The sequence below is a fragment of the Ambystoma mexicanum genome, chromosome 7p (assembly GCF_040938575.1).
Source record: "Ambystoma mexicanum isolate Mex_15411 chromosome 7p, UKY_AmexF1_1, whole genome shotgun sequence".
NCBI classification, from domain to species: domain Eukaryota; kingdom Metazoa; phylum Chordata; class Amphibia; order Caudata; family Ambystomatidae; genus Ambystoma; species Ambystoma mexicanum.
In genome coordinates, this window is record NC_090939.1 from 149,604,725 (window position 1) to 149,624,038 (window position 19,314).

The 19,314-nt window shown below is 45.5% G+C and overlaps 1 protein-coding gene and 1 pseudogene across 1 annotated transcript in view; both read right to left on the reverse strand.

The window, feature by feature from the left end:
- The window catches only part of STYXL2 (serine/threonine/tyrosine interacting like 2), a 153,408-nt gene that overhangs the window by 95,754 nt on the left and 38,340 nt on the right, over nucleotides 1-19,314 (reverse strand). The window contains exon 3 of the mRNA XM_069635961.1: nucleotides 2,895-2,989. Coding sequence (XP_069492062.1) covers nucleotides 2,895-2,989 — 95 coding nt within the window. The remainder of the gene's footprint in view (nucleotides 1-2,894; nucleotides 2,990-19,314) is intronic.
- On the reverse strand, nucleotides 3,806-17,529 carry LOC138526548 (importin-4-like; annotated as a pseudogene).

The following is a 19,314-nucleotide window of genomic DNA, read 5'->3' on the forward strand; positions in this document are numbered from 1 at the left end:
TTCATGTTGATGGATTTCGTGTTTTCCAGACCTTGGCAATGAAGGGGAAGTGGGCGGGCCATATGGTGGCGTGATGGTGGGGGTAAAACACCAGTTCTCTTCCCGAAAGATAGGCATTCCTCTTTGCACGGGAAATGTACTCACAATTGAAGTAAAAGGCATGGCCCTTGGGGGTGAGTATAGATTACTTGTAATCAATGTAGATGATGCCCCTGGGGCTGCCGTTATGGAGACCATATTTGCGGCAGTAGCAGAACTTCTTACAGGATGGCTTGAAAGGGAAAATGAAGATCTTATCATCTTGGAGGGAGATTTGAATGCTCTTTGTACGTGTAACGAGGACTGTGCGGCAACAGTTAACATAAATGCCAAAAGTATCATGAAGCACAAGGTCTTAAATATGCAAGGCCGCTTATGGGGAAATTTCCTCGAGAATTGGGAATTGAGGATGCTAAATAGGTGTGTTAAGGGTGATTGCTCAGGCGAATATTCTTAGTTCTCTGGTAACAACAGAGTGACACTGGAATATTTATTTGCCAGCGAAAAGCTTTTACAAATAATCCAGAATATGACGTTGCAATTTAACAGTTAAAGCGACCATGCCACTGTAACAATTCACATCTCCCCAACTAATATCAATCAGATCCAAAAAGAAAATCTGTGCGGCTGATGTCAATCATGCTCGCAACCGTATTTTATGGTCTACATTGAATTTAGCGATGCTGAACCATTATATCAATAACTGGGGAAATAAAACATATGCGTACTTGGAATGCCTATAAAGTAACGAGATTGAGAACTGTTTACTCCAATTCTTTAGTAAACTGGCCTTATATAAAGCTGTATACACTGATTGTGATGACAGAATTGCCATGGTCTATGCCATTAAGGATACCAAACGAGCTATGTGAAGATACTGCTGCCAAACCATGAACAGAGAGACTGACTTATTCATTAAATAGCGAACCATCAAGGTAATCAAAAATAAATATAGAAACTGGGTGAGGTGGCAGCGCTCTTCGCCTAGAAATGGTGAATGGAAAAAGATGATTTCTGTGTTAAAGTCCCATCATACAAGAGGGATATGGCAATTATTGTGCCTGGCTAAGAGGACGAATAACTGTACAAATCCAATAAATTCTTAAAAGTCAATCCAGTGGTTGTGAATAACAATTTGGATAATCTTAAAACTATGGAGAATAAACAGGTAATGCCAATTGAGAGAGAAGATATAACAGCTAAATTTATGGGACTAATGTCCTCAAGATCTCCCGGACTGAACGGTTTGGCTAGTGTTGTATTAAAGGAAGACTTTCAGACTGGATTAATACGCTAACGATATTGTACATTAAGTGTTGGTATCTGCGGATATTCCTAAATCAAGGTGAAACGCAATTTTAATCCCTATATACAAAAGAGGAGAGCGCAATGTACCCAAGAACTACAGACTATAATTGATGTTAGATAAAACAGGAAAGGTCTTTGGCTCTCTCTTTACAAGGGAACTCCAAACATGGGTAGACTCAGCTAAGCTGTTAGACAAGTTTTATACCGGTTTTCGAGCAGAGTCGGCTTCTACACACAATTTAAGAATCACAGACCTGCTGACGGAGAGAGCAGGGAAAAAGGGTAATCCCAGCCTCTACACTCTCTTAGTAGATTTTAGAGCGTCCTTTGACTTGATCAGTAGGGAAAGATTATGGTTGAAACTTGAGAATTTGCTTGAGCTGTATATTGCATTTGCTGAAATTATTCCATAAGAACATTACTGTACAGGTCAAGTTGGATGGGCAGGGGGGTCAGTGACTAACCCTACAGAAAGAGGTAAAACTGGGGTGTGTCGTGGACCCCCTATTATTCATCTTGTACAAAGCTGACTTGCCATCTTGTCTAAAGATGATCTTAAATTGTCCCCGAAGATTGAAACTGGTCAGTTTGTCTGCTCATTGTTCGTCGATGATTTAGTGATCTTTGACCATACATTCTCCGGCTTCTCAAGATCCGCTGGAGAATTATGGCATAAATCAGCTACCAATTAATAAAGAGAAAACCAGGTATATGCATTTTACTAGTGGAAAGGTAGCAAGACTGTCCATTGGAAAGTGCTCCATTGAATACACAAACCAGTATAAGTACTTGGGAATAGAAGTGGGGACGCAAGTGGGATATTGTGATTGTACAACCACAAAGAAGAGAAAAGCGTTACACCTAACAACATTGATCACAAAGTTTAACAAACAAATTTGGGATTACAGCTTAGAAGGCACTATTCGCCTCTACAGACAACGCTATTGCTCAGTGGTTTTATATTGACTGGAAAGCCTGACCCTAGTGGATTCAAAATGGCTACAAAGACTCGAAGGAAGATTTTTGAAATCTGTATTGGGCTTGCCATATTGTGTGCCGATGGAGATATTGCGACTCAAAATGGGTCTTGTCTCCGTGCAGGCAAAACTGCTAATTAGGCAAGATATATTATACATAAAGGCAATGACGCATCCTAAATGCCCTTTGTTATCTGCCTTGGGACAGGAAAATAAAACGTACAGTCTCATAGGTAAAACCTATTTTTGATTTGTTTGCAAGCATTGATTGGTATCCTGATTGGAATAAGAATGTGTATGATTTAAAAAGAGAATCACAATAAAAATAAAGAAATGGGACTGGTCCTGTAATTTTCTGCACCTGAGCAAATTAAAACTGTACTCTCATTACATTCTCATTCTCATGTACATCATTACATTGTGCTCATCTTCCTAATCGATGCAGAAAACACACAACACCTAAGCTAAAACACATCGTTGCTGAGCCCCCCGCGCATTCTTTTCTCATTTTGTGGGCTGCCATTTTTGTTTCAAGGCTGCATATTGGCCAGCATGCTCGGACGTGCTTACCTTCATTGATGATCTTTTTGGCAGCTACTGCAGAGGAGAGGTGGATGGGTTCCATGAAAATGCTTGCCGTGTACGAGTCTGACATCATGGAGTACCTTGTGGTCAAAGCAGATAAAAAGAGAAAGAGAAAGTGAGTCCTTTCAACTCCCACTTCACACATGCACATGCAAGCTGTCCCTCTGCTCCCAAATGATCTGAGAACTGAGTAAAAAAGTGACGCAAAGGTTCAGTTTTCATGGAACCTTCATCCCTCAGTGGGTCCCTGATTCTATCGTACCTACTCAATCCTACTCCTCCTTTGAATGCCTCGTCGTGAGGCACTGTGTCTCGCCTACTCTCACACTTACCCTCGCCACAATCTATAGGCCCCCTGGCACTATCTCTTCCTCTCTGAATGGGCTAACCTCACCTCTTCTCTGTTTTTTTTGTTTTGTTTTGTATTGCCAAAAATACTTTATTTTTTCCAATGTTTAGATTTCATGTGCATTTTTTTTTTACAACAAAAACAAAACACATTTGAGGTCAGTCTTCAGATGAAATTCATTTGTGTAAACTGTGAGGGTAAAACCTTGCATAATCTTGCATTTGGCTAAACTCTTCCTGAGCCAGACTGCTAGTTGCAATTCAAAATTGAAAAATAACGCAGCCACAGGTGACCAAAGGTAATAAACCTCAAAAACATGGTGCCCTTTTTAAACCTCAGCTTTCACCAAAAGCAGCAAATAAAAAAAATTAAAAACAAAACTCAAAGACAAAGGAGTTGGAACCAAAGAAACTAGTTAAAACATCCCACTTGGAAATTAATGAATTGTGGAAGACAAAATCTATGACTGTAGGGATGGAGATAGTGGAAGATGGGACAGGATATATATATATATATATATATATATATATATATATCAGTTCAACAACAAGGTTGCCCCAACGTTGAAGCCTGGTGCTGCATCAAAGCCTCACCCAGGAGTCTCTACGACTAATTTGAATGTAGGATTTTGTTGGCTGAAGAGTTTGTATGACAAACTGTACTCTCACAGGTCGCTCTAACAGTTCACTCTGCAGGGTCTCCATCTGATTCCTCTGTGGCACAATCTGTGACAAGACAGGACCTCTCACTGGGATAACACTGCGTTAATTTTGCCCACAGCTTCCTGTGGAAGTGAGATCATAGCATTTTGTAGTTCCTGTGGAAATCTTTGTGCTACATCTTTCAGCAGCAAAATCAGTGTTTCCTGGGTCTGTGGTTTCAGCTCAGTGGTTCCCAAGACGTGGCCAGCGATCCGCATAACATCACTCAGATTTGTAATCACTTTATCTGGGCTCTGACTGTACAGAAATGTGATGCATTTAAAGGCCGTCACGTTTTCAGCAAAATCATCTTTCAAAGGCATGGCACGTAACATGACCGGCAACACCTGGTCCACTGGTACACCGACAGCATTGGTGATAATCATGCGGGCCACAGCACCACAGATATTATCCATTGTACGAGCATTCTGCTCACGTGCAATGGCCGAAGATAGAAGGCCCAGGACCTTCGGGTACTGATCAAAGGCTGCCTCCTTCCCTAGCTCCAGCAGGATGCCAAGTCCGAATATGGCATTACTTCACACTTCTTCATCTTCTTCTTTGGACGGACAGCATGAACCTCTTCTCTCTTGACCTCTACTTCTAAACTACTCCTCCTCAGAGATTTGAATATCCACCTTGACTCTCCTGAATCAGCCACCTCACTGTTCCGTGACCTTTGTGACTCCCTCTCCCTTACCATTCTTCCTTCTGGTCCGACTACTCAGCCGGACACACTCTGGATGCCTTCATCTCTACAGACATCAGTATCTCTAACCCTCTCACGTCCCCCCTCTCCTGGTCTGACCATTCTCTCCTCTCCTCCCGCTTGGGGTCCTACGGTCCTCTGGCTGAGCCTTCTCCCGCACTGCCAGCCTACTTTCCAGTCATTCGACCGATGAAGCGAGTGACTCTCGCTGCTTTTGTTTCGACTTTCATCCCCCTCCTACTCTTGCTATTGACTCTCCCACTGACTCAGTCCTTGCTAACCTTCACCTCTCCATCTCTTATACCCTTGACATCCTTGCCCCTGTAATGAGGAACCACCCGAAGACTGCCTCCAAGCGAAATGGCTGGTATGACTCCGATCTAGCCTCTATGAAATGTAAGTGGCAGACCCCGGGTACATCCGTTGACAAACTGGCCTGTCACCTACTCCAAAGGCAATACCATTTCTCCATCCGCTCCAACAAGTGGGCCCACATTCAAGCCCATGTCTCTGGAGCCACCAACAACACAGCTGACCTATTCAAAATCTGCAAGGAACTCGCCAATCCAACTGCAGTCTCTACCTCTCCCCTTCATTCCCAGCACTGTCCTTGCATTTCACATCTAAAACACAAGACATCCTGTCCTCACTCACCTCCACCCCTATTTCTACCCCCCTCCTGCTCTCCTGCCTCCCTTAGCCCCCTTCCCATGCCTCCCCACTCTCTCCTCCTCTCGCCCGGCTCTATCTGATTTCTGTAACCACTCCTTGGCCACCGGCTCTTTCCCTCTATCCCTCAAGCACTCCCTTGTGCATCCTCTCGTAAAAAGGCTGTGTGCAGACCATTCCTGCCTGGCTAACTATTGTCCTAGCTCTACTACCCCCTTCCTGGGCAAACTCTGGAGAAATTGGCCTTCCCCCAACTGATCCATCAGACTGAACTTGCTGGTTGTCTCTGCAACCATCAATCTGGTCAACCATTCTATCCTCATAATACGGATCTGCGATACCCTCGGCTTCATGGACTAGGCACTGGACTGGTTGACCTCCTTCCTAACTAACTGCCCTTCCGAGGTGCAAGTGGGCCCTTTCTCCTCCACCACCTTACTCTCCACCTGCGGTGTTGCCAAGGGCTCTATCCTTTTGACATGGCTTTTCAATATCTACCTTGCCCCTCATGTCCCTCTAATCTCCTCCTTCTCTCCTTACTTCCAGTGCTATGCTGATGACACAAAGCTCCCCTTCAATCTTTCCTCTGCTACCTCCTCTTCCTCCTCTCTCATCCCTGATTGTCTGAACGCTATTCAGGCATGGTGCGCCTCTAATGATCTCTGTCTTAATGCCAATAAGACTGATATCCTTCTTATTGGGACACCTGAGCCCTGTTTTCCTCCAGCCCTCTGGCTGCCCTCCTTTGGCCCCCTACCCTCACCTTCTACTGAGGCCAAAAATATTGGGGTCATCTTTGACTCCTCGCTCTCCTTCACCCCTCACATCTTGCACCTTGCCAAGGAGGCCCCTCTTTCAGCTTCACCTCCTTAGAGGCATTCTCCCTTTCCTCACCTTCCCCCAGAAGCTCAATGTCTCCAGAGCTCTGGTCCTCTCCTGGCTTGACTACTGCAACAGCCTCTTCCTCAATCTGCCCTTTCCTCCCTTCACCCTCTTTGACTAATCCAGAATAAGGCTGGAAGACTTATCCTTGGCCTCACGCCCAGGGACCGTATCTCTCCTGCTCTAAAATCTCTCCACTGGCTCCTGGTGGCCGCACATATCACATTCAAGACCCTTGGCATCATCCACAAGACTTTCTGGAGCCTGAGACCCCGCTATCTCCAACTTTCTCTGACAAAATACCTCCCTGCTAGATCCCTTCGATCTTCTACTTCCAACTCTCGGCTGGTCAAAAGCTTATCCAAGCAGAGAGTGGGGTAGAGCTCTCTCTTCGGCTGGTGCCTCACTTTGGAACAGTCTCCCTGCCCCTCTCACACTTGAGCCGGACCTCTTTAAGTTCTGGAAACTCCTCAAAACTCTTCTTTTCTTTACCTCTTTCCCTATCTCCCCCCGCTGCTAATTCCCCACTGACGCTGAGACGGGTGGCCTGGCCCTTCATGAGTCTTATAGGCTACCAGGCCTTCTACCCAGTCGACACCAGAACCCACACCGCTCAGCACTGCCCTCTGGGCCCCCCGCATGACTGCTGGGCGACTGGGCATCCCCCCTTGGGACACCTCCACCCTAGCTCTTTGCCAGTGGCCTACTCCCCTGGCACCCTATGGCACTTGCCATCCAGGGCTCCAATTAGCACTTGCCAATACCCTGATCCCCCTCCCTATGCCCTCCCTTCCCTCTCTCGTGCACCTCTCGTCACTGCACGTTCCGAGTGTCACAAGGCTTAGTAGGATCGCTATTGGTTTTTTATTGTTGCTGCTTATTCACTCCCCTTGCTTCCTCCCCACTTTTGTCTTGCGGCGCCTGGAAACACTATTTGTTGTATAGGCGCCTTACAAATACTCAATAAATAAATAAATGATGATTACTGGTGCTGGAAATGAAACGGGGCACCATTTTGAGGTGCTGTAGCTGCCTTGAACTCCCTGCATAGCAAGAAAACCTGTGTTAGTATCTCACCAGGACCTGGATGTGTGGCCTGCAGGGTGCTCCTAGATTGCTGCAGTAGGTACATATACGCCCACGCGCCCGCACACAAACACACACACACACACACACACTTGTTTTCTTTCTTCCCTTTCTTCATCTGTTATGCCCTTCCTTGGCCCTTTAACTCCATCTTTCCCCTCAACTTCGAGGGTATTTCGCATCACAAGGAGATGCTGAGAATTGGCAGGTGTGATCTACCTAACAGCTGAGCGGAGCAGCGGGTCTTTTGCCTGCCTCTTGGGGGGGATATTGACATGGGCAGGCCTGTCTCCTCTGCTACTGCCTGCTACTGGTTTTGTAAACACTGCTCTCACAGGGAAGAGATTTGACCAGCTCTTTAGCTCCTCTTTTCCATTACCTGTGCGTCCTTCTGCCTGGAACTTCATCAATCAATGTTGGAGGGTCCCAGCTCTCCCAAGTCAGTGGCTGGCCCCTCCACTGTCTCCGGCACAACTTTCTCCAGAGCGCCATGGCCAGCCATGCTACTCACAGTGGAGATAGCGGTGCCAAATAATGTTCGCTGTTCCCAAGGTGGGTCAGTAAGACTTACCTTTTGCTATTTCTGCTCATCTGCTGGATACACATAACTAAGAGCGGACTATAGCAAAAGTGCCACGCAACCTGCTGAGAATCACTGCTCCTGAAGAATGTGTCCGATTAGTGGAAACTCATCCAATCTGACTGTCAATATGAAATATAGTTATGATATGATATGGCATTTATAACGCGCCTATACACACGTGTTTCAAGGCGCGACGCGGCCACAGAGGGGATACAGAGGGAAGACAGAGACAACCATCTCACTCGGCCAAGTGACAATGCGATTCGATTTGGATGTTGGATGCCTGGAATGACCTGTGCCAGCTCTTTAATAACCAAGATATGGCACTGCCCTTTACCCAATTTTGAATATATGGCGCAACCTGACCAAGATCCCAGGAAGAAAACTTTTCCTAATAATAATATTATCACATTTTAGTATTGTGTTTTATCCTGGATTCCTACTATGCCTAAGCTCTGCAACACAAGCTATTATTATTACACAATTTAATGGTACTCAATATACGGGCCTCGGAAGGATAACGAACTTAGTTGGCCCTGAAGGGCACAATCTTTCAAACTGCCTGAGGTCAGCGATTAACTTGCTAAGCTATCCTCCGTGCGCTTTGGTATGCGCCAGAGGGACTTCTTCAGTGCTATGAATGTGGATAGCCAACTCAGCGCCAGGATCCTGCCCAAGGAACACCTTACTGCAGCTAACCGCTTCATGCGCCCAGATACCCTTGGGTCAGGTGCGCCAAATAAATAAATAAACAAATAAATAAATAAATAAATAAATAAACCTGCATCCTATTGACAGTCCTGCGACAAAAACCTGGTTGGTAAGATTGAGCTGACTACAAGACAGTGATCAACAGACATAGCCCGGGCTCTTGGAAGAGCTGCACAGGGATGGAGGCAGGGAAAGGCGGGGTGCCCAAAACCGTGGCCCTTGGCATCACAGAAAGTGGGGCACATCAGTGAGTCAGAATTCATTGCTTTTTATATGAAATGGCTTAAGTAGTAAATGGGGCATGCTGATAGGATATTAGTGGCAAATGGCGAATTTGCACGCACATTGGAAGAGTGACATAGGCCAAAGCACAATGCACATACTCATTACACTGCCTTAAACGGGTCCAACAAGCTGTGCCACGCTGGTATGTCGGGCCGAGCCTCTGGGCATTACCCTGTAGCCTCATAGGCCAGGCCCAGCCTGGAAGCAATCCGAAATACCACCTAACCTCAGCACTGCTAGTGTGAAGGCGGAAGAGTACACGGATGTGTATGTACCGAGAAGGTTTGGTGGCATTCTGCTCCTTACATGCACTGTGGATACAACTCTGCTTAACTGCCATATTACTCTGATTTGCATTCATTATTCAGGCGAATGCGTTCTTGCTGGTGACTGTTTGCACATTGACAAGGCCGCTCTGTTGATGCTTTTCTCTAACCTATGCTAGAGCTAATCACATGTTTACCGATAACTTGGATGTGCATATTGATGTCGCGCCTTGAAACACTTGTGTATAGGCGCGTTATTAATGCCATATCATATCATATCATATCATGTGCTGTTCGGTGATTTGCATATCCCTTTCTCTAAAGGTATCGCAAAGGAGGGGGTGCATATACTTCAGAAAGGGGGGGGTGGGGATAGCTGTTTAGGGATGAGCAAGTACAGCTAATACATCGCCTGATTACGTTGTCTATCTCATGATAGTGGTGTATGAACTTTTAAAAAAAAAAAAAAAATTTAAACACTTTATTAAGTTTGCAATGAACAACAACAACTACCAATAAAGTAAACAATGTCTCACAGTAAAGCGTCACAACTTAATTTACAGAACAATATAAGCATCATACATCTTCAATCTGTCATAATAGCTTTATCCTGCAAAACATAACAGCAAACTGACAAATATACACAGAACAACACAAGAGACAACACAAGTGGGGCGAAGAGAAAAAAATAATAATAATAAAATAAAATAAATAAATAAACAAAACAAAACAAAAATAAAACCGTCACCTCTGCCTTATCCCCCTTTCCTCCTCAGATGACATATCCACCAGATCAGCTCCACTGTCACATTAATCATAAAGAGCCAAAAATGGGCCCCATAACTTTGTGTATTCCTCACCTTTATCTTTATTTTCCAATGAAACCTTATCATACTGTGATAGAATATGCAACTCCGTTAACCACTCCTCGACATTAGGCTTTTTCCTCTTTTTCCAAATTCTGAGAATTAATTTAATTGCTAGCATCACTTCCCTATCAATCCAATAAGTACATTTTCTAGAACGCACACATCTATTTTTATGTGACAATAGAACTATATTAGCTGCAGACCTTTGTAAGTTTATTCCATAAATCAGATCAATCCTATCAATGACATCCCACCAATACAATTGCACTCTCGGACATTCCCACAGTAAATGTAACCGGGTGCCTCTACCAATGTCACAGCACCAGCATAAATCACAAGATTGAAGACCCAATTTAAACATCTTAACCGGTGTCCAATATAGCCTTCCAATGATCTTCTGTCGAATCAAACGCAAACCCATGTCTGCTCCCAAATGTAAATTCACCCTCAGTATGTCACTCCAGTCCTCATCAGTAATAACCCTCCCAATATCATGTGACCAACATTCCTTCAGTCCAGTCCATGCTGATTGAATATTTTCACCAATAGGCATAAATTGTATATAAGTCCGTACACAATATTCCTGACCTTCCAATAATTTGCTAAGTTCTGGTTTTCCCCCAACAGAACCCCCAGCCATACCTATCCTTAAATTAATCATGGAAGCTAGAGCCAAGTATCTATTCAATTCTCTCCGATTCAAACCATATCTACACTGTAGATCTTCAAATCCCAACAATTGGCTCCCATCCATAACATCCCCTAGCTTCAGAATTCCCTTATTTATCCAACTAATCCAGTTTAGACATTTATTATTTATTTGCAGAGCTTCATTATACCAAATAGAAGCATCCGGGCTGAAGCCATAGCCTTGTCCATTTTCTCGAAACCATGATCCTATTACCTGTCTAGTTGCCACCACGGGAATTAGCTTCAATCGTTTATTCGGCAATTTACCCATACTGTAAATATTCCCCAGATCATATGGTGCACATATACCCCTTTCTATACTCAGCCAAATCGGCTCCTTTTCATTCACTTCCCTAAAATAATATGAACTCTTTTTAAGTAAAAATGCTTTATAATACTTCAGTAAATCTGGATAACCAAATCCCCCTTTCTCCACACTTTGCATCATTATGAACTTTGATGGATCCATCGATTCCAAATAATGTTTATTGACCGATTGACTGAATGTATCGGTGATGCTCCCTTCGATTGTGCATTATAAGGTTGAAATGACACACACCCTTTGAAGAACCAACATAACCGGAATTAGGTTCTGTGATCACTTTTGAGTAATGTGTCTGTATTTTATTCTTCTTCTTATTATTTTATGCTTACACCGGGCTACATGCCCATAGGCCCCAGAGCTTCAAAGGTTGCCCTGTTATTTCGACCGGAGAGGACGTGCATAGCAAAGAGTACAGGAGACCTGGGCGGTCCCAGGCTGGGGTGAGTTTACGCTACATCGAGGAAGTCTGGGAATGTGTAGCTGGTTGTCGAGGAGGACAGGGAATGGGATACAGAAACCTGGGATACTGGCGATACTGGAGACATAGCTAATACACTTACTATAGTTCTTTTGCAGGGCTATGCAAAATGTGTCTCTCCAGATATTCTGGACTACAACTCCCATCAACTCGAGCCAGTTTGGTCATTGGAGGTGGATCATGGGAGTCATAGTCCAACACATAAGGAGAGCCGCAGGTTGCAGACCACAGGTCTAGTGCCACAATATATCATATTATACATATTCACATATGTACAGCTGAACATAGGATGGAGTATTGCGGCTGGGGATGGACTGGGGTCAGTATGGGGTGGTGGGGAACAAGGTCAGACTGCTTGGGCAACAATGAAAAAGTCATCCACATTTACAACTAGCAATTTCCTCCTTCTGACAGACTGTTTGAGTAGTACCCAAAGGGGAATCTTTTGTTAAACACGTTGCAAAATGTGCATTGTGAAGTAGATTTGTCCATTAGCAATGATCATAACTACCAGCTGCACAGTAAAGTAACTCATTAAACTGCCCACTTTGAGCCAAAAGCAGACCCTTTTTGACCAGGAAAATCGGGCCCACACTAGAATGTTGGGTCTGCACTTCGGCATTGCCTATTGCCCTATAGACCAGTCCAAGCCTGGTAGGGAAGAGCCCTTTGCAGGACAGAAGGTGCAACTCTATTCTGGTCTTGAAGCGTTCAAGAGATGAGATATTTTATCTATCTGTGTGGGGGTGCATGGCAGTGGAGTTTGGCAAGTTGGGTGTAGGAAATGTATCACACTTAAATGGATTGTTGGGGGTAGGAAATGTAGTACACGTAGATGGATTGTTGGGGGTAGGAAATGTAGGACACTTAGATGGATTGTTGGGGGTAGGAAATGTGATGCAATTAGATGGATTGTTGGGGGTAGGAAATGTAGCACACTTAGATGGATTGTTGGGGGTAGGAAATGTGATGCAATTAGATGGATTGCTGGGGTAGGAAATGTGATGCAATTAGATGGATTGTTGGGGTAGGAAATGTATCGCACATGTGTTTGGGGAGCAGACAATATGTTGCACTTAGATGTATTTTGGGGGTAGGCAGTGTGTTGCATTTAGATATATTTTGGGGCCACAATAAGTTGTGCTTAGAAGTATTTTGGGAGCAGGCACTGTGTTGCACTTAGACATATTTTGGGGCGGGCAATACACTGTGTTTAGATGTATTCTGGGAGCATGCATTTTGTTGCACTTAGCTATATTTGATGAATTTACAATCTATCCAGTGCATTCTATCTTGATAGGGTGGAATGTAGCTAGTGCAATGATTCCAGATGAACGTTGACAGTAGCTAGCGCTCTGAGGCACTCATTACGTCACAGCCAATGCTTTTTAAACATGTTGCACTCTATGCTTATGGAACTTTAGCCTAAGGCATGGGCCGCAGATCCCTACACATCTGCCATCATACACCACTCAAAAACACTTTGCACAACACGTGCGCCACTGAATGCAGCTATTGTTCACGGCAATAAATGTGATATATCGCAGCACACATAATAACGATCCCACAATGGCCTACCCCATCTAGACTGCCTCTCACCACCCATCCATGCTGGCTCGACATGGAAGGCTAGCAGGGACTTGGCTTCCCTTTCATAGCTTTGTACTGGCTGTTATGCACACACGCATACTAGCACCTTTCGAATTTTCCCGTACCTGGACTGCAGTCTCCCGTGGGCGTTCAACCTACAGCATGTTGGGACCATACCAATGGTGAAAGGCGCGATACAAATGATACAATACAATAGAATACAAGTAAGGGGAAGGACCAGGAGCAGCGAGGTTAAGGAGGTAGGGAGGATGTAGGGTTTGTGACAGAGGGTACAGGGAGGTTCAGTGCACACGATTGCGGAAGGTGAGAGTGTGGATGGATTTGAAGACGCAAAGCAGGAATTTAAAGAGAGAACACTTTTGGATTGACAGCCAGATGGCATGGTGGCGGCGTGCTAAAGTGGGGGATGAATAGGGGGGTCTATGACATCTCGCTGTATGGCAGATCTGACCACACTAGAAGCGTTTGTATGGGATGCAAGTCCCTTATGTCCCCTGCTGCTCCCTCCACCCCCCCCAACCTCCAATCTCCTGTTTTCTCAATGCCCTAACCTTGCAACCTCACAAAAAATGTCAGAACAAAAGTGGTAAAGGACCCACAGCCAATTCCAATGAAACGGCGGCAGAGAAATCTGGGCAGCACCGAATGGGGAATGTTTTAGAGGGTGCCAGCAGCAAGGTTCAGGGAAGGGAGCACAGGGGGAAGCTGAGGAAAGAGCTTTAGCAGTACTTGAGCTTCCTGAGCACAAGGGCAGAGATTAGCATTTTGGCTGAGTGGTGGGTGAGGAGGGCGCACATTTCTGAGATGTTGAGGAGATTGATTCTCACAGCTGTGGCCGGGGTCGTAATGAACGCTTGGAGTTTAAGCTCGCTGTCAAGGAGTCTCCACGGTTGTGAGCCTCAGGGGAAGGAGTCCTATAGGAAGGAGATTGGAGATGGCAGAGTGGGATTATCAATAGAGGCAGGGAGGTATATAGTCCCGCATCAGGCAGCGTAATGCCATTCAGCGATGGGTGGCTGCGAGGCAGTTGATGATGCTTTGAGAGATGGAAGGGGAGAAGGATGAGAAGGAGAAGACGATCTGGTGGCATCTGCAAAGAGGTGAGAGTGAAAGCTGAAGGGGGAGATGAGCTTACCCAGGGTGTTGGTGTAGATTGTGACCAGGAGTGGGCCCAGGATAGATCTCTGGGTGGCACCCGCAGGTAAGGAAGTGGGGAGGAGGATTTGAGATCCAGGAAATGTTGGATGAGTGGTTGGAGAGGTTGTATCCTGAGGTAAGCAATGAGAGAACGGTGCTATTAAAGCCAAGGGGGGAGGGGACATGGAGGATGGAGTGATGGTCCAAAGTGGCAACGGCTGCCAAGAGATCACATAGGATTAGAATGGAGGAGAGAAGTGAGTGGTGTGCTCTGGGGAGAATGTTGAAGACATGGCTAAGCACTGTTTCAGTGGAGTCTTTGCTTGTGATTTCATATTACAGGGGGGCATATAGAGAGTGGCCCTCGAGGTGGCTGACAATGCAGTTGAAGATGACTTGCACAAGGATTTGGAGTGGTGGGGCAGAAGAGACAGGTCTGTAGAAGGAGGTGTTGCATCGGCAGTGGGTTTCTTAAGAATAGGGATGATGGTGGCATGGAAAGGGAAACGTCAAAGGGGGAGAGAGAGTGATGAAAGAGGTAGGAGAGGTGTGAGGAGGTGCAAGTGCGTTGATTGTTTGAGCTGCAAAGGGGCTCAGTGGGTGTACAGGAAGGATTGGCTGAGTACAAGATGTGTAGGAGTTAATTGGGAGAATTCTGGGAAGTGTGATAAGGAGGGGTGAGGTTGGAGGGGCAGAAGGATTGGTAAGGTGTCATATATTTGAGTGATGTTGGGTGAGAAGTAGGAAGCACAGTTGTCAGCTGTGAAAGAGGCTAGGGAATGGTTTTTAGGAGAGAGAGCCTTGGCTGAGGGTGCGGGAGAGCTTAAGAGGTGGGACAGAAAATACACGAGGTTAGCGTAATAGGATGGTTTGGCAGAGTCAGGGGCAGCAAGGTGAGCGGGGGAGGTATCTGTGTGCCCTTCGCATAGTGGGAGGTGTATGGAGGTGCTTAGCTGTGGAATGACTGGGGTTGACCATGGTTGAGAGCGAAGGTGAGGTTTCAAAAATATTGTCATTTTCATCATATAACCTACTACAACTATTGATCTTAGATTCTGCATATCATTAACATTGCCATAACATCATATTAAAGGAACGGCATGCCCCAAGTCTCTAGACCTGCAGACTAGCTCATTAGGAATCATAGAGTACAGTCTTGGAAAACTTAGTTGTTCTGAAAATATCAAGATTATACAAAAATACTTTAATGTGCCAAATAAACAAAATTAAAATCTAGTACATGATGACAACATTCTGTACATTACAAGTCACAGGCACTTTCATCTGAAAATCATAGGTACCCAATAAAATAACTAATTCCAATAATTTTAGGGACAAGAAGCACAGTTAAATACTAATACATCACTCTGTCTTCAAATTATGCCCAGCATGTTTCTGTCCCGCTGTTGTAACCAAATATAGGACATTCCTCAGGGGCTGACATGTAAGGAATGTATGCTCCTTAAGAATCAATAGAAATACCACAAACCTCCTGAACTAGTCATTTATCTGTGCTACATTTCAGGAGATAAGTAATTGTGCCCAAGGTAGTAAGAAGAACTCATCATCCCCAGCAAAGTCCTGCGCACACTGTATTTATAGTGCATGATATCATTAACATTGTACATTATTCCTTCCACAGTGTGGGGAAGGAGACACTCTGAACATTATACACCCATGTCCCCCCTTTTATATCACCACTGCCCTGCTCCTCCAAGGCTGCGCCCCTTTCCAGTGAGCTCATTCCGCCCGGTCCCCCTGGATGGCCCATACCTCCTTCCCTGGCATCCCCTGACTGGGTTTCTTAGCAGCCTAAGCCAGACATAGGTCCGAATGTGCCTCAAGCTTCTCCCAGACCTCATGGCACATGATGTCCCTTGAACCCTCTTCCTTCAGCAGGGCCATTAGTGAAGCCAGATTCCTCTCCGCCCTTACCTATTTATGCATTGCCCTGTGCCATTCACCCATCCGAGGCCTAACCTGGGACTTCCAGGCCATAGCAATAACTTGTTTTGCAAGTAGCAGCCCCATGGCTACCACTTTAGCACTATCTCTTTCTCTCCGTCCTTTCCTGCCAGGCTCCAATCCTATGGGCAGTGGCGCACCGTAAACTGCGTTAGAATTTCAACCATCACCTATAACTCTTCAGAGACCACCTTCCCGATCCCCTGCACTCGGTCACATCCCCACCGCATGTGGAGATACGTTCCTGTCTCCCTTTGACATCTCCAACAAGTTCATCCGCACCCAAGGACATTTTTACCCTCTTCACCGGGGTAATATAGGCCAGTTTCTAGATCTTATACTGTAACCATTGAAAACTGCATTTCTGGATATTTTTTTCGCATACCTGAGGACCCTGCCCCAAACTCCATCTGAGAGTTGTTCCGCTATATCCCCTTCACATTTTAGTCTCATGTCCCTTGCTTTCATGTCCAGTTCAGCCCTGTCTTCTCCGTACAGTCCAGAGACGTTCCTTCCGCCCTTTGTCAATTGCACCAGTGCTGTATTCACCCTATGTGTGCAGGGTCTGTCCAAAAGCTAGTTTCAGGCCGCTCTTGCCCCTGCCATTGAAGTCACAAATTCCAGGAATTTAAGTTGAACCGTTGGGTGAGGCACCCTGAATTCCCTAAATGTAATTGCCTTGTCTTCTTTGGAAATATCTCCAACTAGGCCCCCTCGACCCAACTGTCCAATAGTGCCCCCCTTCTGCTGAAATACACACCTCAACCTACTGCAAGTTAAGGGAAGTTCTGACATGAAAGAGAATTTCTGTCCCGGAATCCAGGTGGCCCTCCACCAAATTGGAATGATGGTACATACCAGAGTCAAAAGTTATCCCAGCTCCTTTTCCTTCCCCCCGAGCAATTCCAATACCCATTGAGGAGCTGACTGAGACATTATCCAATTGGTCAAATGATCTCTGTGTGGGAGGACAAACCAGTCTATCATGTGCTGCAATACCGCGGCCCAATGATGGGACCTAAAATCCAGCACCCCTACTCCCCCTCTATCTGCTGGCAGCAGCAAAGTGCCCAACGCAATACTGGCATGCCTCCTTTCCAAGTAGTTTAGACAGTGTCCCGTGAATAGCCCAAAAACAAGTTACGGGTAAGACCATGGACATTACCTGGAACACATACAACAGTTTCGGTAGCATACACATTTTCACCAAGGCAGCACGTCCCATCATCAAGTTAGGGAATCTTGCCCAATTGGCGAATAAGGCCCCCCCTACCTCTGCACTCGGCTGTCCCGCCACTCGACATCCCGACCTCTAGGAACCGTCCAGACCCACTGTCTATCGATCCGTGGTTCAAATTCAAAAAGGCGGTGGGCACAAGCTTCCCTGTTTTAGCTTCCAAGCTATGGAACGCCCTCCCCGTTACAATCAGATCTGAAGATTCTTTCAACACATTCAAGTCCAAAACCAAATCTTGGCTCTTCAACCAGCACTAAGACACGTTCTACACACCTTGCCTTCCACACTCCATTATATATATAGAGACATTTGTTATGTCTCATGTCATACCCGCATTGTAATTTATGTATATAGAATTGCTTGTTCATTATCCTATGTATTATATTTTTATATTTGTATATATTCTCTGTATGTAAACTCTGCACAACTGCGTAATCTTTATGTATGTCTATATGCTCGGTATGTAACCTTTGCATAAATTGGGCCCTGATGCCTCGGGCCTGATGGTTTGCGCGTTACAAATAAACAAATACAAATACAAATACAAAAGTCGGCCAAATTATCAAAGGCGTGCATTAATTTACCCACATTCTGTTTGTACATCCAGTCCCAGCTACCACTCACCATTATGCCCAGGTATCGGAACCTCCAAGTTGGTGTTTCTATACCATACTGCGTCAACTCTATTCCAACCTCCTTGGGTAAACCGTAGATAGCCGACTTAGAATTATTAACAACTACCGTCAGCATAACCCACCCCAAAATTCACCACTGGGTCCCACAAATATAAAAGCATATAATTGGTGTATAAGGATATGCAATGGCAGGATGGCCTAGTCCGCAGACCCGCAACCTCATGCCTCTTCCTGACGACCCCAGCCAGTGTCTCAATAACCAACGCAATATCAGAGGGCACAATGGCCATTCTTGACACATACTCGGTAGTACTTGCCACAGACTCAAGATCACTCCCTTAACCTGCACTGTCGAGATTGAGCCCTCATTCAGAAGCCTCACCCAACCCGTAAATTGGGCCCCTAGTCCCATAGTATTCAGTACCATCCACTGAAACTCCCAAGTGACCCAGTCAAAGGCCTAATATGAGTCTAGGCTCACCACTGCCACCTTCTCTGATGATTCCCTAAACGTATCCATGATCATAAGTAATTGTCTCGGGTTTTGTGAGGTGGACCTACCTGGTATAAAACCAGTTTGGTCCAGATGCACCAGTCCCTGCATTACAGGTGTCAGATGGCCTGCCAGTATCTTGTAGATAACCTTAATGTTCACATTAATTCATTGAGAAAGGACGATAAGAAGCACAGTCTTTCTCATCCCTGCCCTCTTTGGGTAAGAGTATCACAAGGACGTCCAACATCGAGTCTGGGCGCCTGCCTCACTCCTTATCCTCTTGAAACAGTTCCAGGAGTTAATGCATCAACAACTCCTTATATGCCCTATACATCTCTACTGTGATCCCCTCTATCCCGGGTATCTTATCCAGGGACATTCCGTCAACCGCCCGTTCCACCTCATGAACGTCAATGTCATTCCCCAAATGCTCCCTTTGTTCCACTGTGCGCACACTATGACCCACCTCCCCCAGCCACTGTGCCGCAAGTTGTGCATCCAACCCCGCCCCCTTAGCATATAAGAAGGCATACAATTCCCTAAACACCATAAATATGCCCTCCTTGTCTGTGACCAGTGCCCACTTCTAATCTCTCATGCCATCACAAGCACGCTGACTGCTCTCTTTCTTCCCCAGCCAAGCCAATAGTTTGCCAGCTTTATCTCCCTCAGAGTGTTGCTCAGCAACATAACCAGCGTAGGTATGAGCATCCAACTGTTC